This window comes from Schistocerca piceifrons, chromosome 3 (genome assembly GCF_021461385.2).
Source record: "Schistocerca piceifrons isolate TAMUIC-IGC-003096 chromosome 3, iqSchPice1.1, whole genome shotgun sequence".
NCBI lineage: Eukaryota > Metazoa > Arthropoda > Insecta > Orthoptera > Acrididae > Schistocerca > Schistocerca piceifrons.
Window position 1 is genome coordinate 337,102,926 of NC_060140.1, and position 24,129 is coordinate 337,127,054.

The 24,129-nt window shown below is 39.7% G+C and overlaps 1 protein-coding gene across 1 annotated transcript in view; it reads right to left on the reverse strand.

The window, feature by feature from the left end:
• The window catches only part of LOC124787783 (85/88 kDa calcium-independent phospholipase A2-like), a 178,575-nt gene that overhangs the window by 106,938 nt on the left and 47,508 nt on the right, over positions 1-24,129 (reverse strand). The window contains exons 6-7 of the mRNA XM_047254684.1: positions 21,239-21,528; positions 11,651-12,066 (exon numbers count right to left, since the gene is read on the reverse strand). Coding sequence (XP_047110640.1) covers positions 11,651-12,066; positions 21,239-21,528 — 706 coding nt within the window. The remainder of the gene's footprint in view (positions 1-11,650; positions 12,067-21,238; positions 21,529-24,129) is intronic.

Sequence of the window (24,129 nt, forward strand, 5' to 3'; positions counted from 1 at the left end):
TCTGCGCAATATTCTACCAGGCGGTTTCCTCTTTCATTTCTTCCCCCCAGTCCATATTCACCTACTACGTTTCCTTCTCTCTCTTTTCCTACAATCGAATTCCAGTCCCTCCACGCTTAATAAATTTTCATCTCCCTTCACTTACATTTCATCAATTTCTTCGTCATCTGCAGAGCTACTTGGCAAATAAACTTGTACTACTGTAGCAGGCGTGGGCTTCGTGTCTATCTTGGCCACAATAATGTGTTCACTATGTTGTTTGTAATAGCTTACCTGCACACATATTTTTTTTATTCATAATTAAACCTACTCCTGCACTACCCATATTTGATTTTGTATTTATAACCCTGTATTCACCTGACCAGAAGTCTTGTTCCTCCTGCCACTGAACTTCACTAATTCCCACTATATTTAACTTTAACCTATCCATTTCCCTTTTTAAATTTTGTAACCTACCTGCCCAACTAAGTGATCTGACATTCCACACTCCGATCCGTAAAACGCCAGTTTTCTTTCTCCTGATAACGACATCCTCTTGAGTAGTCCCCACCCAGAGGTCCGAATTGGGGACTATTTTACCTCCGAAATATTTTACCCAAGATGACACCATCATCATTTATACCATACAGTAAAGCTGCATGCCCTTGGGAAAAATTACGGCCGTAGTTTTCCCTTGCTCTCAGCCGTTCTCAGTACCAGCACAGCAAGACCGTTTTGGTTAGTGTTACAAGGTCAGATCAGTCAATCATCCAGACTGTTGCCCCTGCAACTACTGAAAAGGCTGCTGCCCCTCTTCAGGAACCACACATTTGTCTGGCCTCTCAACAGATACCCCTCCGTTGTGGTTGCACCTACGGTACGGCTATATGTATCGCTGAGGCAAGCAAACCTCCCCACCAAGGGCAAGGTCCATGGTTCATGGTGAGCTTACTCTACTTAATAAGGTAGCAAGCCTTAGCAGAGAATTGCTTAAAAGAGAAAAGGATTTCTCTAAAGGATGTTCTTTAAATTGTTGCAATGCCCGTCAGCGGTCCTAGATAGCGACTGCTATGTCCTTGGTCCACCATGGTAGTGGTCAATGACAAAGGGACCTATGGATAGGGGGACAGCAGTGCCAGCAGTATGAAGAAGAGCGCAGAGACGTCTTGCACAACAGCATCAATGCAATCTGAGAGAGAGGCATCAAATTGCACAGCAGATGTATATAAAGGCCAATTGGCTCTGCGGAACACCCAATGCGGAGACCTGTTGGCCTGGCAGTGGCAGGGGAATGAGAGAGTCACCAGAAAGTGCTCACTGTCACAAAGATCATCATGGTGTGACAAATGTAGGGAAGCTGCGAGAGCAGGGGAGGAGATTGTGAGATCATTACCAGAAAAGATGCCATGAACTGCACTGAAGTGGCTAGTGGAACCATTATTAAGGAGACACAAATCAATGTCTGTAATAAGTTGGTCAATTAGAACGCCCCTACCTGTCGAAGTGGCACTACTCCACAGGAGATAGTGTGCACTTAAGTTCCTGAGTATGATGGCAGGAGCTGCTGTATTAAAACAGGTAAGTCAACGCAAAGAAGTGGCCTATGAAAGGGAGGTAGTTATTACAAATGGTGATTGCTGGAGCTGTTCGCACTCTTACTGCTACTGCTTCCGGTTTGGTGTGAAGGAGGATGCAGTCACTAATGACAACAGTGTGAACAAAGTGCAGGCCCCTCCAGACCCTGTCCTGGGACCAACACAGTTCTGACAGAATGCCCGATAACTGTGAAAAGTTGGAGAGTGGCCATCATAGATTGCCTTTCCTGAAGAGCAAGACAAAATGCAGAATGAGAGGAAATGAGTTGTTGAATTCCCAGTGGGCGACGGTAACATCTGTTGCCATTCTCTTGAATCCAGGGTACACATATAGAAGCTGAGGGAGGGTCATTTCACCGAGGCAGTGGTTGTCACCTATGAGGATGGAGTGACATCCATAAAAACTGGGTCTGACTCAATTTGAGGAGGAGGGGGTGAAGCCCCCCGGAAAGCCGGGGAAGCCTCGTCCTTTGACTTGCACTGCTGCTTCTTCTCCCTCAGTGGGAAGGAAGATGTGTTATCAGTAAGAGAATAGGTGGCAGCGATGTCAGGATCACACAGAGAGCAAGCAGCTTTGGAGCCCTTGGAGCATGGGTCCCTTGTCTGACTCGAGGTTGCCAGCTCCCTATCCTAAGAACACCAGGGAGGGGTGTTCTAAGAGGGAGCCCAATCCCTAGAATGAGCCAGAGAAAAGGATGTCTTCCCTGGTCGAGGAGGAGGAGGAGGAGTTCTTTGAGGGGAAGGGATGGGAGCTGCCAAGGGTGAAGAAAAACCCTTCCATTTGTTATGCAAGATGTATGACAGGCAAAATACCCTCAGACTTCATGAAGAATGTGGTAATTCCAATTTCAAAGAAAGAAGTTGTTGACAGGTATGAAAATTACCAAACTATCAGTTTAATTAGTCATGGTTGCAAAATATTAACACAATTTCTGTACAGACGAATTAAAAAACTGATAGAAGCAGACCTCGGGGGAGATCAGTTAGGATTACGGAGAAATATTGACCCTATGACTTATCTCAGAAGATAGGCAAAGGAAAGGCACACTACATTAATAGCATTTGTAGACTTAAAGAAAGTTTTTGACAATGTTGGCTGGAATATTCTCTTTGAAATTATGAAGGTAGCAAGGGTAAAATACAGGGAGTAAAAGGATATTACCAACCTGTACAGAAACCAGTTAGCAGTAATAAGAGTCGAGACGCATGAAAGGGAAGCGGTGGCTGAGGAGGGAGGGGGAGAGGGTTCTAGCCTATCCCCAATGTTATTCAATCAGTACACAGAACAAGCAGTAAGGGAAACTGAAGAAAAATTTGGAGTAGGAATTAAAGTTTACAGAAAAGAAATAATAACTCTGAGGTTTGCCAATGATACCGTAATTCTGTCAGAGACAGCAAAGTACTTGGAAGAGCATTTGAATGGAATGGACATTGTCTTGAAAGAATGGGGTATGACGAACATCAACAAAAGCAACAGAAGGATAATGAAATGTAGTCTAACTGAATCTGATGATGCGGGAATCAGATTAGGAAACAAGATACTTGCTATAGTACATGAGTTTTGCTATTTGGGCAGTAAAATAACTGATGATGGCCAAAGTAGTGAGGATAAGAAATGTAGATGGGTAATGGCAAGGAAAGCATTTCTACAGAAGAGAAATCTGTTAACATTGAATATAGATGAACAGAGACAGTTAGACTTGTTCCAACAAGAGGGAGCCACAGCCCATTCCACAGCAGTTGTTTCCCCAATGCATGATCTCACATTTTGGCGATGTCCACTGGCCAGCATGCTAGCCAGATTTGTCAGTTTATGACTTCTTCTTATGGGGTTACCTAAAAAGTAAAGTGTACTGCAAAAAAACCTTGTACAATCAATGACCTGAAAGTTTCAATACGTCAAGAAATTGCTGCTGTTCCACATGACGTGTTGACAAAAGTGATGGCAAACTTCAAAGAAAGACTTTAAATGTGTATTCATGAAGAAGGATGCTATCTGCCTGATTTTATCTTTAAAATGTGAAACACATGAAAGTTCATAAATTGGACACATTACCAATTGTAGTGATGTGAGTGCATTTTGTAAGTGATCAAAGAGAGCCAATTATACTATTATACTAATTTGAAATCCAGATATTCATTTTGTGCCAGCCAGTATGTTACGAAAGAAGAAACTGTATAAAATTACACCACTTCTGTATGTTGGTCAACAGGAATCCGTCAGTAGTTAGAAAGCCTGGTGCAGAATCCCATATATAGGTAACATACAGATACCTTGCAAAAATTTAAAGTCTCACAACTACAAACCTGCATTTTATAATATGAACAGCATATCCCCTTTGTTAAACCAAGTTTGCATTTCAAATACTTGTTTGAAACTGTACATTCATCTTATTTCTCATCAATTGTTAAAAGCAAACAATGGAAAATCCAGGATGGAATGTATGATTTCAGTTGCCTCAGACTGCAGTTGTGTGTGTGAGTTGCATTTGCGTGCATATACGTGTGTGTGTGTGTGTGTGTGTGTGTGTGTGTGTGTGTGTGTGTGTGTGTGTTGTGGACGAAGGCCTTAACGGCCGAAAGCTATAATTGTGAGAGTCTTTCTGTTGTGCCTATCTGCGACACAGCATCTCTGTTAACAGTTAGATATCTACCTGGATAATTACTCATTCAGGCTGAACAAATAATAATTTCTGAAATGTCATTACTGAATTTTATTCTGGTCATTTGCAGCTTTAGTAAAGATGGAGGGGGACGGGAGATTGACATACCATGTTCTAGTTCTCCTGCAAGATTTGAAACAATAGTTAAAGTAGCCTGTGTATCAGGAAACGGGTGCAATAGCAAACAGCTAATGGTAGCCTACTACTGGTGTAATCACTTCCTTGTTGGTCTAGTGGTGGCTACAGCAGATGACGTAACATGAAAGATAACAGCAGTGACACCTTACATATACTGGAGCCTTCCTGGAGTCAAGAAATTTATCAGATCAAATGTTTCATTGAAATCATACGAGGCAATCAAGTGAATTTATATGAGTAATTCAGTGTCACATCTAGAATAAGTGACTGTTTGCAGAACATCCAATCATTCCTCACCATTCTGCATAGTCTCAAAAGCACTAGCAGCAGTAAGAATGAATTTTCTTCACTCATCCGTTCTTTCGCTGGACCATACCAATGAACTGCTAAGCAAAGCACGTGCTGTCCAGCTTTCAATTATGAAGTGTGGCAGTACACCAAAGGTGTGCCAAAATACTAATAACATTACCCAACTAATTTTCATTCTCAACTGTGTAAGTAGTAGCAGTTGTTGTTGTTGTTAGTGGTGGTGGTCTTCAGTCCAGAGACTGGTTTGATGCAGCTCTCCAGGCTACTCTATCCTGTGCAAGCTTCACCATCTCTGAGTACCTACTGCAACCTACATCCTTCTGAATCTGTTTAGTGTATTCATGTCTTCATCTCCCTCTACAATTTTTACCCTTCCTGATTCCCTCCAATACTAAATTGAAGATCCCTTGATGCCTCAGAACGTGTGCTACCAACCGATCCCTTCTTCTAGTCAAAGTGTCTAATCTAGTGTAAGTAGTGTTATAAGTTAAAGTTTAGTTAATAATAATGATCAGATGCACTTTTTGAACAGAAGCATTACCAAGTTGAGCTTGGAGTGAGGTTTCTACAATTGTTGGTACAATCTGCCTTCAGTTTAGTTTTTTAAGTTCATAGCAATGATGCCTTTTAGCTTACCAGAAAAGATTGTTATGTCATCTGTGGCTGAATACAACTCAGAGGGAAATGCTAATTTTTATTTTTCCATTTGTTTATGATACTCTGAATGAATTGCAAACTGCTGTGTTTCTTGCAAGTCTCATACATTTCACAAAGTGTCGTGGCAGTGAACAGCTGGAAATGAATACAGACAAATGCAAAGCTCATGGCATGTGTAGAAAGCAGCTGCTTGTAGCACTGATATTTGGTTAACAGTACACCATTTTGAAAGAAGGAAAAAAAAAATCACCTGGAAATGAGCTGCAAAATCCAAGGTCACAAAGTAGTAGCATTCTTACTGCACTGTCCTCAGTAATAAATGTAATTTTTGCAATATCTGCACCAGATCACACACACTAAGTTGAGGTTTGTATCTAGTGTCTCTGTTAATCAAATTATCATTTATTCAGGTGTGAACAGTCACTTCCACAATGAAATCCCAGAAACAGAGAGCAGAATAAAAAATATTTGTCTTTATAGCACTTTTCTGCTTCCTATCTACTGCCACTGTTTGGCAATCACTGATTTTCCTTATGTTCTAAATGTGTACGATATTTTGGTTAATCCCACTATCATTGATACACAGCAAGTTTCACCAATATACAATTTTCTGCACTGGCATAGAATGTCAAAAAACTTTTCTGTCTGATACCCAGAGTGTGCTTAATAGAATTCAGGAGAGCATGCACACTTGTTTCCACAAAAAATGGATATTTATTCTTTTGAATTTTAAATATACTACCATCTCTTGGATGAAATTTGGCTATGCATAGCAAGATAACTGTTATAGCAAGGTGAAACACAATTTATGGAACACAGTTCTTTATAAAGCAACATGTAAGGTACAGGTTGTGCATAGTATTGAACACATTGACTGAACAACAGTAATACATCATAAGGAACAGGATGAGCACTCATTTTTGATTGCTTAAATAATGCTGTTTCTTTGCCAGCTCACCAAAGTGCGCCTAGGGGCTGACTCAGGTGGCCCCTATACGCAGGCTTGTGAACTGTATGGACGCACACACACTGAAATTGTGTGCATCATGAGTGTAGATACAGACATCAAGAACCAATCTTTTTGGACCGTTTCTCCTCTGGCTGCTTTTCTGTTATACAGGCTCAGGTTGAAATACATGCTCTACCTGTTGTTCAGAGTATTAATTTTAGCAAAAACTTTGTACTGGTGACTAAGCTTTTCTTATAATTGTTCCAAACATGGAATTACTACAGCTCCATTTACAGGTGTTCTCAGTAATTCACTGAAGTCAGACAAATGAAGAAAGTTTTTTTTCCCTGAAGGTATAGACTGATTTACAATATTTATTCTATACCAGAAACCAAGGAGTCACCATATTTTCTATGTACAGAGTGTCTCATGAAAAATGCCCAGGAGGGGCCCACGGGTCTTGCAGCATGGCCACAGGCTACTGCCACAGCCACTGCCACAGCCACAGCATCCACAGGCAGTCACCACCATGTCTCACTCTTAGACATTAATCTGCCAGTAGTTGGCTGCGCGCATGGTTCCCCTGAGTTACACATAAACAGTTTTGCCATCTGATTAACTTAAGCTTACCTTTATTTACAGTAGGTGCTCAAAATGATGTCCCTCTGTGATAAGAGCAGCCTGGGAATGGGAATACCAAAGACCCATGTGGGGGACAAAAAGGACAACAGGGCTCAAGTGGACTGCCTAGCCTTTGCAGATGACACAGCAATAGTAAGTGAGATGGAAGAAGACGCAAAGACACAACTCGACAACTTAAGTAAGGTAGCCAGAAAGGTGGGACTGAGGATCGCCTATAACAAGACAAAGACATTAAATACCACTGCAGACTGGGAAACACCAGACGGCACTGTGCAAATGGTGGACAAATTTAAATACCTGGGAGAATTTATAACAGGAAGGAACAGGAGCAAGGAGGGAATAACAGAGAGGATAAAGAAGATGAGGTCAGCCTTCTGCATGACGAGAGAGATATACAATATAAAGAATATATCCACAGAGGCAAAGATAAGCCACTACAAGGCAACAGTGAGTAATGCAGTATTATATGGTGCTCAGACGATGACATTAAGAAGAAATGGGGCAGAATAACTAGAGAAAGAAGAGAGAAAAATACTAGGTCCCAAAAGAGGTGGATGCAAAGACATAGGGAAGAATTGTACTGGAACATGAGAACAATACCCGGGGAAATCAGACTCAATAGGGCAATGTTTGCTGGACATGTAGTTAGGATAAGTATGGACAGAATGGCGAAGAGAGTGTGGGAAACAACAGGGATGACAAGGGGAAAGACAAGAACCAAGTGGGTTGTTGAACTTCGGAAGGACTGGTTGGAATTGGGGATCAAGGTCGAAGGAAAGGAAAATTGGAGGAACAAATATACACCGACCAATACGCCAAAGATCGATGACAGAGAAAAATACAGGAAAAGATTAGAGTGCCGACAGGAGAAACGGCAACTGAAGATCTCAGAAGAGGAGCGGGAGAGAAGAAGAGAAACAATGAAGAGGTTCTGGGAGAAGAAGAGGAAAATGCAGTCCACGAAGGGGCTACCTGTGGTCCTACAGAGGCCATAACGCAAGAAGAAGAAAAAGGAGAAGAAGAAGATAAGAGCAGCCAGACATCACCTTAGCAAACACTCGACAAATTTCGGCTGTCAAAATCTGGGAAATGACTAGCTGAATCCTGTCTTCCAACTCTTCAAGGGTGCGAGGATTGGTTGCATGCACCTTGACTTTTAACATTTGCCAACAGTAAAAATCACACACATTTAGATCTGAAGAATGAGGAGGCCTGTCAACCATCCTCTCATCAAAAACACTTCATATTGCTGTCACAGAAGCATTGGCAATGTGTGGTCTTGCATTGTCCTACATGAAATAACTGTGTATCTTCTTGTTAGGTGTTAGTTCTCAAGGAGGGGAGGCAGGGAGAAGGGGGATGCAGTATATTGTTCACACACCAGTCAGAACAAATTGCTTCATGGAAAAAGATTGGTCCAATAATTCGTCTTGCACTAATGGCGCACCACACTCCTGTTTTAACATCATGCACAGGTTGTTGAAGTAATTCATGAGGCTTTCTGGAGTTAAACGTCAATTGTTCTGAGAATTTATGAACCCTGACAAATGCAGCCACGCTTCATTAGAAAAAAAAAAGCATCTCAGGATCAACTTCCCAATGTGCATAGACAGCCGGCTGCAATAACAACATCAAGCAACAGTATCTGAAGTCCTCAGCTAATAAAATACCATTATTTTGTATGGCTTCAATTTCAGTTTGTGCACAGCTTTGTGAGCAGATGCTTTTGACACACCAGTCTGAAGTGTCAAATGGTGCAGAGATTTTCTCAATCTAACCTAATTTACTTTTGGTTCAAACGCTAAGTTCTCTATGCCTTTTTTTGTGTAACATAGATCCAGTCTCTCAAAATTTCTTCACTAATCTGTGTACCATCAAATCAATGGGTACATTCACACTGGGAAATTTTCGTATGAATTCAACTGAAAACAAGAAACACTTGTTGATCCTTTGTGTATACTATACTGAATGGAAACTGAAACACCCGAATACTCAGTCGCGCTGTATAGAAGACACGCGCACGGTGTTTCTGTCTGAGGACTGAGCCCAGCAACATAAGGGCAGGGATTGCTCCAGACTCGGCACAGTTGCAATAATGACATCTAGCAATAACATTTGGAGCAATTAAACTTGACAAAAAAATTCAAAAGAAAATACCGGTACACTCAGTGACATAGTGTAGGGGGCAAACAAAAAGTGTTGGTATCTGAGAACTATTCATAGTGACAACATGCAGATGGAGCAGCAACACACGGCAAATGCGCCGCGCGACCTACGGACCCCTCCCAGGCATCTTTTGTGAGACAGCCTGTACTTGTACATTAACAGCTTTATGTGATCGAGATAATAAAGGTATCATCTGCATTTTACCAGCAATTCCCCTTTCGGAGGAACCATCATCAGATTGTTGAAAGTATTAGTTATTAAACAACATACACATAAAGCCACGCATGTCTTAGAAACAGAAAGCAGGGTCTTGGACAGTGCAAGAAATCCTATATTTATTAAATGTTTCAGTCTATTAAATAATGTAAACACTAACATCATACACATGTAGAGCAACTAGAAAAATCAGATGTGCACATGTACGGGAAACAAGATATCAATATATTCACAAATGTGTCCTCTTTTTGAGGCACTGTTATCAAAAAGGCTTTCCACGTCCTCACAACAGATAATTTAATTAAGAGTGTCATTAGACATAAGGTAAACAAGACAGAGGATCCAGTGTTGGTTGTACCAAAATCCTGTTGATTATACAGGATGGCACAAAAAGAGAAGTAAAAAGTTGATTATATTGTGCTACTGATACTGGCAGATAATCCAAAAATCTATTTTCATGGTTTTTAACACAGTGTGCTGTAATCCATGTGCCCATATAAAGGTTATTTCGTGGTGTACAGTTTTCTTATTTGAGGATGATAATTAATGCCCTCACTGAATCTTTCACAAATAGTTAAAATCAATGCACAAATATCAGAGGAGTGTACAAGGTCCAAATAATGTGAAGTTTGATCCACACTAAGTAATCTGACACTTGACAACTTCAAAAACATTTGCTATATCAGGAAGCCTTAAAACACCTCAGATAAAAATTATGTCTACACCATGTTCTGTTACTGAATTTGACCACCCACTGTAAAGGTTTAAGTTAAGATGAATAATCTTATATCACAAATTCCATGAAAAGACTTCCATTCAGCAGCTACTACATAAAATGATTCTTCTCCTCCTCCATCCTTTCATGGTAACCTTACCCTCAGTTGGGCACAAAATATTATTAACTAGTGGTCTGCTCTGGCTTCACATAGGTACCACCAAACATTTATTGCTGAACAAGTTTTCTGGTGCAGGGGTAGCAAATTATATGCACAAACAGTTCTCCAGAAGTCAAATTGTCCTCATACATCAGTCTATCTTAGAGAGAACCACATCAAAATCCATGCAGTAGCTCCTGAGGTTATCCTTCACACACAGACATAAAAATGTGATAGGGGAATTTAATTCATCATAGTTCTGCCATCTAATACTGATACGGAGCACCCTCTGCCACACAACATCAGTACCAAGAACCCTCTGCCACACATCAGTACTGGGAACCCTTCGCCATGCAACATCAGTACAGAGCATATGAAGCACCGTTTGCCATATGTCATCAGTCTGGAGCAATCTTTGCCATGCAACATCAGTACAGAGTACCCTTTGCCACATAACATCAGTAAGATTCACCCAGCACCCTGTAACAATGGAAGAAACATCCACCGCTACACAACACTGCTATGATGTACCCTCTGCCATACAAAATTGGTAAAAGCACCATTTGCCATGCAACATTGGTACAAAGCATCCTTTGCCATGTAACACTGGTACAAAGCACCCTCTGCCACATAATTTTGGTATGGAGCAACCTCTGCCAAACAACATTGGTAAGGAGCAGCACCTTTTGGCACACATTGGTACAAAGCACTTTCTGCCATCCAACATTGGTACAATGGATGACTCCAAGGGCTTTTGCCTTTCACTATTAGATGGCAACTGCATAGTTTCTGTGTCAGCAGAGGACTTTAATTCATCCCAGTTAAGTCAATTTGCATGATATATTTATAAATTATATACACAAACCTTCCTCATGAATTAGTCTATCTATTACTGCATCAAAATCTCTGCAGTAGTTTTTGAGATTAGCCCAAACATATAGGCAGAATCTCAGCAGGAGATATCAATTTATAAGTATTTATATGTACATATTTTAAGAGGCGATGTCCAATCACAAGACAGTGCAGCTGTGAAGTAGCTACCTACTTTGCGCATAACAAAAATTGTGGATTGTGCAATGCTAATCTTCCACAGCAACAAGTTTCTTACAGTGTGACAATTATTGAAATATATGAAATAAAATCGTCATAACTTGTAAACGGTTTTGCCCAAGGACACTCAAACTGCATGGGGAGGGGGGGGGAGGGGAAGGACAATGACTCAGCCATCATCAGTCAAATGAGAACTATGTAATTTGAGATTGGCACATCATCAAAAAAGAATAGTGTATTACTTGGTCTAACAATAACAAAAACCCAATCCCCAATGCAAAGGCTTTAAAGCCAAGACTTGGGCAACTAAAAAATAAAACAATAGTTTGCATGAAATTGTTACTAGTAGCTAATTAAACTTACAAAGGAACTTTATCAAAATTAACATATTTAAAATGATTGACAACTTACCACAAGATAGTGCCAGTGCAAGAATTCCTCCTGTAGATGTGCCACCAATCCAGTCAAAACAGTAGAGTATTGGTTTTTTCAATTCTTTTTCAAGTTCTAAAAGTACAGCAGTGAGTATCATGCCACGAATACCACCACCATCCAAGCACAGCAGACGATAACCCTTCTTTGGAGTTCCTGACAGTGCAGCTGCATCCAGCAACCTGTCCAGTTCAACACGAGTCTGAGATGAACACGGAAGAGGAGGAGGAATACCATCAAAACGGTGATCAGTCGATGTTGCTGAGCATCCCCGATGGCAACCTTTCATATCACGTGAACATCGCTCTGCTCCTACAGCATGCAGCAACCACAGTATACGGTCACCAGTAGTTCCTCTGGCTACACAATGTCTTGGTGTTTCTTGATGATTATTCCTGTACAGAATTACATCACAATGAATCAAACTTTTAATAAAATCCTGATAGCCAATCTTAACAAAGTCAGAAATATTTTTACACAAGATGCTGTCTGCCACTGTGAATAATTCAAAAACACAGAGCTTTTAGAATGTAAGATGCACTATGCCTCACATTTTTTATGACATTTCCTCCACTTGTTTTCAAGTTGCAATTGAATTTTTTCAAGAACTACAGATTCAGTTATGATTCTCAGTTCATGTCTCAGAAGGATGTTGAATCATTCTTCCAGTTTGAATGATAATGCTAATGCAGTTAAGATACCTCACTCACAAGCCACCCAACATCACCTAAAAATCTTGGCAGCCAGCCATAAGTTACACAAGTAAAAAATTAAATACTTTTATGGTCATCTCATGGAGAGATGTTAGTAACTCTTTTGCGCTTAATGGTACTTATTTTTTCATCATACCACATGCCAACCCATCCATGACAGTAAAGTACGAAAATGTTTTCACTCAACTACGTCAAATGGCATATACATGCAGTCAAACATTCTGATTTCAAACACACAAAAAAAAAATCTATTCCATCTATGCTTCCTAAAGATACAAACCTAGAGCAGCTGTGTATTGCTTTGATTTCAGTCCTACTGTGTATAACTGTTACAGTTTGTTTCATCTGTGGAAAACAGAAAATGAAGGGAGTGAAACAATACAATTCGTATTAAGACACTTTACGCTCTGAAAAAAAAAAGCACATAGTTTGTTTGCATTTAATTATCCGGAATACTTCCACTATGATGGCGTTATACATTTGACAAGGGAAAAAGAGCATGTGACACTGGACATAAATCTTGTATTTTCTCTGACATTGTCCCAGGCAGCTAGAATGATGTTTCTAAGATCATTGCAGGTTCTTGGTATGAGGGCAGGTCAGTTTACTCACACTGTTTTTTTTTTTTTTTTAAAAAAAAAATTGGGTTGAGATTTGGTGTTGGCAGAGGCCAACCCAGAAATGGATTCCCTTTCTGTTCTCCAAACTATCCATGCACGACTGCTGAGATCCAATCCCACACTGCCACAGACATGCATATATTGCAAGATGTCTAGCAGTTATAATTTGTGTTTAAATGGATTTTCTATGGCTTGTATGTATACTTTTACTGCAACACCGCTCATCAAGTAACGTTTGAGTCCTTCATATGTTTTTGTTTTGTTTTTTTTTTAATTTTGTTTTGCACCCCAGTCTTTTTAAATTGGCGATAAACTACACCCAGTGACTCAAAAAATGCTGGAGTATATTTCAGCTGCACTTGTATAAAACTGATCTTGCCGTGATGTGTTTACCAATTCATTAACTCATGTGCCAGCATCCAATTCCTGAATGCCAACTGCTTAATCCATGGTGGTGGTGGTGGTTAGTGTTTAACGTCCCGTCGACAATGAGGTCATTAGAGACGGAGCGCAAGCTCGGGTTAGGGAAGGATTGGGAAGGAAATCGGCCATGCCCTTTCAAAGGAACCATCCCGGCATTTGCCTGAAACGATTTAGGGAAATCACGGGAAACCTAAATCAGGATGGCCGGAGACGGGATTGAACCATCGTCCTCCCGAATGCGAGTCCAGTGTGCTAACCACTGCGCCACCTCGCTCGGTGCTTAATCCATGTTTCCCAGTAGGCATGGCCTTCTATCCATTATTGTACAATGTGCTTGGGAACATTAAACTATGCCTAGGCCTCTAATGGTGGTAAACTCCCTCTTCTCCACAAAGGGAATGAGGCAATAATGGAAAGGTTGTTGATAATGTGGTAGGGTTATGATTCCAGTAACTGGACTCAAAGCAAGGAGGTATCGGAACTTGAAATTCTGTTGTCATAAACTACAACAGAACAAATTAAGCACTTACAGATACATATCTAACAGTGGTTGACTGTATAAAGAAGGCCAATACATGCACGGCAAAGTCTGACGTGCCGCACTAGTTTACGAGAAAACCCCTCCAGTGGATGAGGTGATCCCAAAAGGGAGATAAGCATTTTTAATTTTTCTATATCCTATCGTGTAGCCGTAGTATGCTGTCATGATCTAAATGTTCAGCTTTACAGCAAGGAGCTCTGTAGCCAAGTGTGCAGGCAAGTGCGTAGCATTTGATTTATTAACAGTACGTAGTTATTAAGTCCCATGTAATACTTTATTTAGACTTGCCATTCTGCAATGAAGGCATATTTTTATCGTCCCTACAATAAGCAATGCAAATATGTTACTTGAGAACAATTTAACACAACATAACATTCTGCTGAAATTTGTAGCCATTATTAAATCTGATCTTTTAATAGCTGATCCTTTCACAAACATCACAGCTGAAAGTATAATTTCTTGAAATAAGAATATATTATGTCTCACTTTCCTACACGTGGAGACAATACCTAAGAAAAGCATTTTTCTCATACTAATGACAAAAGTTATTTCCACTCTAATAGTCTGCTATTTCTGCACTCCATATACTGCATTTACTCAATCATAAGATGAGGGCTTTTCCCCAATTCGTCATTCAAAAAATTATTTGCAGATTAAACTATTGCAGTTGAGGTCAACATTTTTACGTTGTTTATTAGACCAATATAGTGGTCACCTTACATTTGCAGATAAAGCTCTGGCTACTGAGGTTTTGTACAAACTTATTTTGAAAAGAGCCATAAGGGTAGGGCTGAGCAAACAAGGCTTTCATGTGAATAGGCTCGAGGTTCCCAGATAAGCTGAAATGCTCAGTGCAGTATCGACCTTGCTTGAACAATAACATGACATTTGGCTTACGGCACTAGTGCGAGGGATACGTGAGAAACTATGAGCTATCCACTGCAACAATCTAACACTCTGCTTAAAAATTAACAAGTCTGTGAAACACAGGAGGAAATCACATTGCATTCTAACAGCAAACAAATCTTTGTTGTATTTTTAAGTTCTCCCACATGTACAGAGACCATATAGGCCCTACACAGATTTCGACAGCTTTTTAAGTAAACTTCTTTCAAAAACCATTACTTGATTCTGAATCACAGTCAATATTCTATTTGGTAATGAGAAACTGCAATGTTTTACCAAGTGGGTTGCAAATGAGAAATTTGACCATTGTTCATGTATTAGAATACTGGGGAAAATGTCACTAGCTTCTAATCAGTTTTAGAACAAGATAGCACCTTGAATGAAATGAGAAAGAAAGTCAATCCAGAATGAAATGTCTAAAAAATGAAATAAATCACATTAAACTGACTGCAGTTGTTATTGCAGGAATAATTTATAGCAGAAAGGTCCATTGTGGAGGCAGTAGCAATAGATGTCACTACATCGCGGGAAGACCAAAAGTTCGAGAAATGGACTGAATCATGTTATTGTTACATATGACCTATGCGATACAAGATATTGTCACCTGTGTTTCATTATTGCTCAAGCACAGCACTATGGAAGTGTTGGAGGGAACACTACAATGAGCAAGGAGAGTGGAGTGGTGAGCAGACAGCAAATTTCATCATGTTGCAAACCATGGAAATCTATACTGCTTACTTTGGTTTTTTATGAAAATCTACCACATTTAAACTGCAGTTTGCCTGAATCCATTTGCTCTCTAAATCGAACCAACTTTAAAATTGGACAAATACTCAATAACAAAATACATTTCTGTGGGAAATGCTATAAGTCTAGACTGGGGCCAGTGGCGTACTTAAGTATTTCGTGTAGCATTGTTGTCAATGCTCACTGTGAATTATGATGGGGATGACAGGGAGCAAGGTTATTCTACAGGTTATTTTTCCGCTGCTGTTACTATACAGCCAATGAGAGAGTGACAGGAAGATGATATGGTCAGAAGCAAGAGACACTTTAACATTGTCATGTCAGTATAGATGCGAAGTCCACTACATGGTCAGAAAAAAATAGCTGTGTTCTCAGGTCAAACCATAATGACATCATCAGAAATAGCAACATGTTCGAAATAAATAGCCAAATATTTGCGACAGTGAAGATGTAAGTTTCAAGGCTGTCCTGTTATGATGATGACAATGATGAATAAAAATAGTGATGTCACAGATGACAGGCTAAGCGAACAAAAAATACAGAGAACATAAAAATTAGTGTAAACAATTCCTTTTTGTTTATTTTATTTCTCCTTATATTATCAAAATATAGACAGTGAGTAAATGGTGTAAGTTTAGAATAGGTGTATTATTAACTTGTAAGGCAGACACCTCATGTAAATAACAGCCTGTAATTCTGGTTAGACAGAATAAGTTAAAAAATAAATCTTTCTCAAGGAGCTTCTTAAGAAAAGGGGCGGGTGGCTCATCTTATATTCAGGGTAATCTTATACTCGGTGAAATACGGTGAATAATTATTGTTACTGTACTGTTGTTGTTGTTGTTTCATAGTAGCATGAAAAACACAATTAAGAGTTACCAGGTCATAAGTAGTCAAACAATGGAAACTCCAGGTATGAATATCAACAATGTAGGAAAAGGCAGACTGCTGATTACTGTAAGGAAGACAGGTCAAGTTGCAGACAGGCACAATTTAAAGATACTCACAGAGAGCTTTCAGCAACAGCCTTCTTCAGAAAAAAACACACACACACACACACACACACACACACACACACACACACACAAGACAAGCACACCTCTCTCTCTCTCTCTCTCTCTCTCTCTCTCTCACACACACACACACACACACACACACACACACACACACACGACAGCCGACTCCAGCATCTAGGGCTGGACTTAACCTATCACATGGGATGCAAGCAGCAGTCTGGAGGGGGTGGGGAAGGGATAGTAGTGTACATGTGGGGAGAGAGATGAACACTGTCCGGTGGACTGTGCAGGGACTAGACTGTCAGGGGGTTGTTGGGCAGGGAGGTGGGGAAAAAAGGAGCAAAAAAGGAGAGGAGCAGGGAAAGACAGGCAGATGCATTTGCAGAGGGCTGCAAATAAACAGGGTGGGAGATAAGAATGGGGAGGAGATGACAGGACAGAGGGCGTGGAAACTGTTGGGTGAAGGGTGGAGACAATATTGTGCAAAGAGGCCAAGATACTTACAGGAGCGGAGAATGTGTTGTAAGGATAACTCCCACCTGCACAGAAACACAACTGGAATACGAAGTGCTAGCTGTGTGGATTGAGAAGGTTTAGCACCTGGATCTTCCACAGGGATATGATTCCTGTGGGAAAGGATTGGGACTGAGAGTGGCATGGGGACGGGCAAAGATATTGTGGAGGTTGGGTGGGTGGCAGTCCATCACTTCATCATTTTAGGAGGGATGGGAAGGATTTCGCATGGGATGTCCCTCATTTCAGGGCATGATGATAGGCAATCAAAGCCCTGGCAAAGGATGTGGTCCAGTTGTTCCGGTCAGGGCTGGTATTATGTGATGAAGGGAACACTCCTTTGTAACTGGGTGTTTGTGGACTAGGTTTGGGACATGGTGCCTGTCTGTGAAAGCATTGGTGAGATCCTCAGCATACCGAGCAAGGGAGTTTTTGTCACCGCAGATATGTCATCCCCGGGTGGCCAGGTTATACGGGATGGATTTTTTGGTGTGAAAGGGATGATAGCTTTCAAAATTCAGGTACTGTTGGTGGTTGGTGGATTTAATGTGGACAGAGGTGCAGATGGAGCCATCAGAGAGGAGGAGGTCAACATCAAGGAAGGTGGCACATGGAGTTGAGGAGGACCATGAGAAGTGGATGCAAGAGATGTTGAGGTTGTGACGGAACAAAGACTGGGAGTCTCGGTGGTGAGTCCAGAACGTGAATGTATCATCAACTAACCTGAACCAGACTACCGGTTTGGTGTTTTGGGAGGCTAGGAATGTCTCCTCTAGATGGCCCATATAAAGGTTGGCATAGGAGAGTGCCATCTGGCTGCCCATGACTGTGCTGTGTATTTGTTTTTGTTTATGTATCTTCCCTTCAAATGAGAAGTAGCTGTACGTAAAAACTCTGCCAGAAGTGATCCCATCAAAGAAGTTTAACACAAACTCTAATCCCTGCTTAAAACCTTAGGCCCTTCCCAGAACATCCCCCCTGAATCCATTTCCCTCCTTATCCACATGACACATCACACACCCACCTTCTACATGCTCCCCAAGAGCCATAACCCAACCCATTGTGGCTGGTTATTGTGCCCCCATTGTAAGAATTTCAGCCCTCATTGATCAACACCTCCCACCAATTCCCTATAAACTCGAAACCCATGTCCAAGACACTAACCACTTCCTTCACTGATTCTCCACCATCCCAACCCCTTTGCCTTCTGAATCCCTATGCACCAACATCCCTCATGCCCATGGTCTTACCACTCTTGAACACTTCCTTTCCCAATTCCCTTCAGACTCTAAACCCACTACCTCAATCCTAGGAACTTTATGCTAACCCACAACTACTTCTCCTTTAAAGGGAAGATATATAAACAAATCACAGCACAGCCATGGGCACTCACAGCACAGCCATGGGCACCTGCAAGGCACCATCCTATGCCAATCTTTTTAACAAATCAGAAGCACAAATATACAAAATTCATGTCTTCATAATATAAAAGCAGAATATCTTTTTTAATCTCTGAAAATTCAATGTACCATGATTACAGGGAAAAGGGGAAATGAAATGTCATAGGCACTAAATATTAAAATAAGTAAATCAATAGTATTGAAAGCATTTAACCAAACCAATGAAAAATGGGAAAGGGCAGAATGAAAACAGACAGCAGCACATATGTTACTTTAAAGTCCTAGGTCGAATACAAACCATACCTGAGAAATAAAGATGCATTACTTCTGATTTCTGAAGTTTCATATTTCATTGCTACATTTGTACAAGGATGGTGGCAATCTGTATCCAGCAATGTTGAAAAGGTTCATGTTTGTTTAATATCAAATCAGCAATGAGCTGGAGTTGGACAGCACACTTCTTCCATAAATTTAGTAGTGCTTGAGTATAACAGGTATGGTCTCAAGTTGAAACAGTGGAAACTGATTTTAGACTCCTCTACCTCTACAGCAGAGAAATAAAGGAAGGAGTAAAGTTTCACAAATCTCTCAAGCCATAACTGCACATGTCCTTTATTCTCCAACTACCCCCACAAACCAGCCACAAGGAGCATGATACATGAGTGACCAACCTAGATAGCAATAAATGAATAAAAAGTCTTGCTTCTAATACAAGAGATTCATTGGTGAGGATTTAAAAATGGTATGCCTTGGGCAGTGATACTCAAAGTATGCTCCATAGAGCTCTGAAGCTTCACACAGCCTCTGCGAGGGCTACGCAAAAATAGTTTCAACTTACAGAACAAAGCACATCAAGTCTTGCCACACTCTGGGAAAAACAACTCTTATAAATATCATATCAATGGCCATGATACAAAAGATATTTTCTCTCAGTGCAAAAAGCCAAAAATGAGGTGACAAGCAGCATAAAAAATTTACAATAACGCTATCATCAAAAACTACAAACAAAAGAATTTAGCTTGTATGAGTATGTTATGTGGTAACTCAATACTCATACAAGCACCAGCAACCATGCTGAACACCTTGAAGTACCTCAAAGAACTTCATTGCTTTTATGTCTATGTTTCATCACCCAGGGCTATATGAACTCATGCAGCACACAGTAAAATTCCTGCTCACGGTTGTGACTGCAATGCACAGTCCTATTCAGTGAGGTGAATCCATGCACTACTCTCAGACTGCAGTATATTCAATTCATGTTTATTATTTTCATTAAATGACTACGTATTTTTATTTTCATTAAATGCCTATAATCACAGAATGAACATAAAACCACATTCTGTTTATTTTACGGCTCCACAAAATATTTATATTTCAAAAGGGTTCTGTTGCCAAGAAAAGTTTGAAAGCTGCTGGGCTACAGTATTCAATGACATGTTCTGGTAGTTAAAATGAAAATGGGAGAGGATGTAGCGTCAGTATTTGCCCTAGGTATTTTGACTTCAAGGCTGAAGTTCCCTTCGAAGAAAAAAACAAGGCTTTTGTTCTGCACACAAAATAAAATAGTTTGTGTATTATCACCAGGTACACACATAACCTTAAGTAAAATATCATTCATCTCAATGACTTCATGAATCAAAAGAATGTTGATATATATTTCACACTGCTTGGAAAGAAATTACTTTCCAGATGTTATGAAATTGATTTCAAGATGTTATGAAATACTCCCTGGACAAAATAATATACATTCATGGCAATAACTGTTTAGTAAATCACACTGCACATTAAGGGAAGTGAAACTGTGAAACTTAAAATGAAAGATAGTTTGCTTGTTAGAGGATAAATACGGAGAACAGAATAAAGAGAGAGTTATGGGTAATAAAGAGGAAATGCGCCAAATGTTGCAACATATAGACATAAATGTTATAAATTATCACTTTGACGTAAAGCAAAAAAGGATAGATTGTGACTCACCATATAGTGGAGACAGTGAGTGGCAGATAAGCACAACAAAACAAACACACACACACACACACACACACACACACACACACACACACAACGCACAACCACTGTCTCTGGCTAGTGGTTTTGTATGTGAATAGCAATCTAATCTTTGCACAATATTGTCATTATTCCATCTTGGATTTTTCATTGTTTGAAAAGAGAGAACGAAGTATTCAATACTGACTCTCATAAAAAATGCCTCCAGTGAATTGACAGCTCTTGCACTGAAATGTGGACATCAACACCTGTCTTCTTGGAACAGTATGAAAAACCTATAGTATATGTTACATAAATTCACTAATAATTATACTGATACCTGTACAGTGCCACCTTCCCTTGAAAGTAATTAAATAATGGGTTTTAAGTGCCTCAACTGCAAAAAATTCATTAAAACTATTACATAGCACTGCAAGCGGAATAAATGCCTACTTCTACATACACAGACAATAAAAGTAATGTTAACTCTAATCATAACTTACTAATTTACAATACTGCTGAAATAAAATGATGTAAACCAACTGAGCCACTACAAAATGATGACCATTTTTGGAGCATAAATTACATTAAGTACACTGCCTATCTGTTTTATAGATGGGTATCACATCCATTCTTTTTAAAGTTGGCACCTATTCCGGAAATAACTTATATAAATACTCTTAAGCAAATGTTTGACATACATACTTGGCATTAAGAGGTGCATCAAAAGCAAGAAGAGCCTGGACAATGGGCAGAGAGTCAGCACGCACAGCAAGGTGCAGAGCAGTATCACCATTATTGTCACATATTGCAACATTAACAGCTCTAGCAAGGAGAGCCACTACACATTCCAGACGCTGGCGCTTAACGGCCACCTGAAGTGCAGTTCGACCCTCAAAGTCTGGAGCATTGATGTGGCAGCCCATATCAACCAGAGCATCAATAACCTCACGAGAGTTTGACCAATGGAGAGGTGTCCCACCATATTTCATCTCCTGTTGAAAGTAATTTTGAAAACATATACTCCGAGTAAAAAAAATGAGTGTGTCAGCTATATATGAAAGATGCTATACACATGTATACAGATCACACAGCCACAACTCACGACCACCACAAATTTAATATAAATCTATTATTCCAGATCATGTCACTCTCCTGCAAAAACTGCATTTTGTGCCCATCCTCCATACAGTCTGCCACATTTTAAGCAACTGTACATAATTAATTTCTCTCTTAGACTTAATATGTTTATTACAATCCAAGCACCTGAGCTATTTATCATTCTGTAACAGGCCCACTAAGCTACTGGAAATGTCGTGTGGCTAGGGCCTCCCGTCGGGTAGACCGTTCGCCTGGTGCAGGTCTTTCGATTTGACGCCACTTCGGCGACTTGCGTGGCGCTACTGACAGGCACACAAAGAATGAAAACAGGATTAGTCTAAAAGCTAGCAAAGTTTTCATTCTTTTTGCATACCTGTAAATGACTCAATTTTCTCCTCATTTATTCCTACATTATTTACATTCTACCAGAATTTGCTACCATATTTATACCCACCTAGGTATTATGGTTTCTGTGTAATAACAAGCACATGATCAATGTTGTTCCACAGGAGAATCAAGATCTTTGTCAAATGTTTGTATGACAGACAAAAAATTTTAATTTAAATACCAGTTCTGAAGACTGGAAAAAGAGGAAATGGAAAGCTGCAAAAAAAATTTAACATAATGTTGCCACCTATGAACCAGCAACAAATAAGGTTACACGTATGACACAATCCTTGAATTTCAGCTCTCAATGAATTATTGAGGCACTGAACCTTTCATTTTCAAAATCTGAGAACAAATACTTTTGAGTGTAGCCATTAGTAAAATGCTCACTCATTTTGTGAATAGGTTTTTTTTTTTTACTTATTATTTCTATGCTTTTCCTAAGCTTCTGGAATGTCTGCTATTTCTGACTGTTTAGTTGATCAATAAATGGTACATATTATCGTTTCTGTGATTGCTTATTTCGTGAGTTAGTTATTATCCAGAACCTGCTAATCAGATACGAATAATCGTGCATCACTTCTTCTTAGTGAACTTCTTTTCTTTTACACTGATTTCAGTGCTACAGGCTGAAAGTAAGCTTGAATCCTCAAATCTACATACTGACCAAGAAAATTTCTTCTTTCAATATCAATCTATTAAAGCTTTCTTGTATATTAACAGACAACTTCCAACCGACATGTATAATACAATCTTATTATTGCTTGAATGACAGATGTGTTGTCTCATTAGACTGCACAACATGAATACATTTTGATAAAGCAAGACGTTAGAGAATGAATGACAGAATGCCAATTTTAAGACTTCTTTTGTATTTGCCTCTATGACATCACTATTGTTATTGTGAGCAACATTTTTCTATGGCCGCAACACACCTCCCAGCCATGACACCTAAGAACAAGTGAGCTAAGCACGTGGAGACGCTAAACTCGTCACCCCACGTTGCAGATATGTTGCATTAATGTACCTTGTATTACCTGCACATATTAATGACCCTTTACACCACTATATGCTGTCCAAAACTTAACTATTAATAAAAAGAAAATTATTAAATACCACACTCATCTTTCAGCATTTAGAAGGACAGAGCGTGCAACCCATCAATTTCCCTAAATGATGTGTTACACCTCACCCCCCCCCCCCCCCCCGCCGACCCCCCCCCCCCCAAAATGAAAGATGAGGTGAAAGTTACTTCCTTTAAATAATTAATAACAACTTTTAATTCTTTTCATGTACTTAACATAACAAATAAATGTTAGCACTTTGTCTTTTAGGTGCCATTTCAACTTTGTTAACTGTTACATCAGTACCATTGCAATACACTAGAGTAAACAAATGTGAGAAATTAAATAATCTTTATTTTAATTTCCCACTTTGTATTAAATTTTATATGTTGCCTCTTTATATTTAATGTGGTAATCACTGACTTGTAGCTGTGATTTATCCTAACTTATACATAGGCCATTTACGTTTCTTTCATCACATCTGGATAAATGCTGTGACATAATCACAACCCAGCATCATCAATCGCAAAGCTCTGACATCCACTTTTAAGTTCTTGCACGTGTCTTTCATTAACCCACACAATCACAGTATGGCTCCCTTTACTTTATTAGTTGAAAGAATTCTTCATAAATGGGAAACAAAATTCACTACTTTCCTTACTTCTGTATGACCTGTTTAACACCTCCTTCTGTAGGAAGATACTTCTCAATCGTTTACAATGCTTTCAATGTTAGTGTTCCTCTCAAAATCTATTATCCTAACACAGGTCATCCCTTCTATGGGTACACCTAACCTCAGTACAGGTCCTACCTTCCCTGTGTCCACCTAAAATTTCCTTCAACGTACTGTTTATATGCAGTACACTACACCAATAAAAAATGAAGTACCCTTCTCCTTCCCCATTTATCTATTTGCAGAAATTTCTCCTTGTAAGTATGACTTCACCTGACCTACTAAACCTATTTACAAATGTCCTCCATCCTCTTCTCTAGAAAAGTTTCACCTGTAGTCCTCTGTTAATGTTCTGGTTGGATGACCCTACA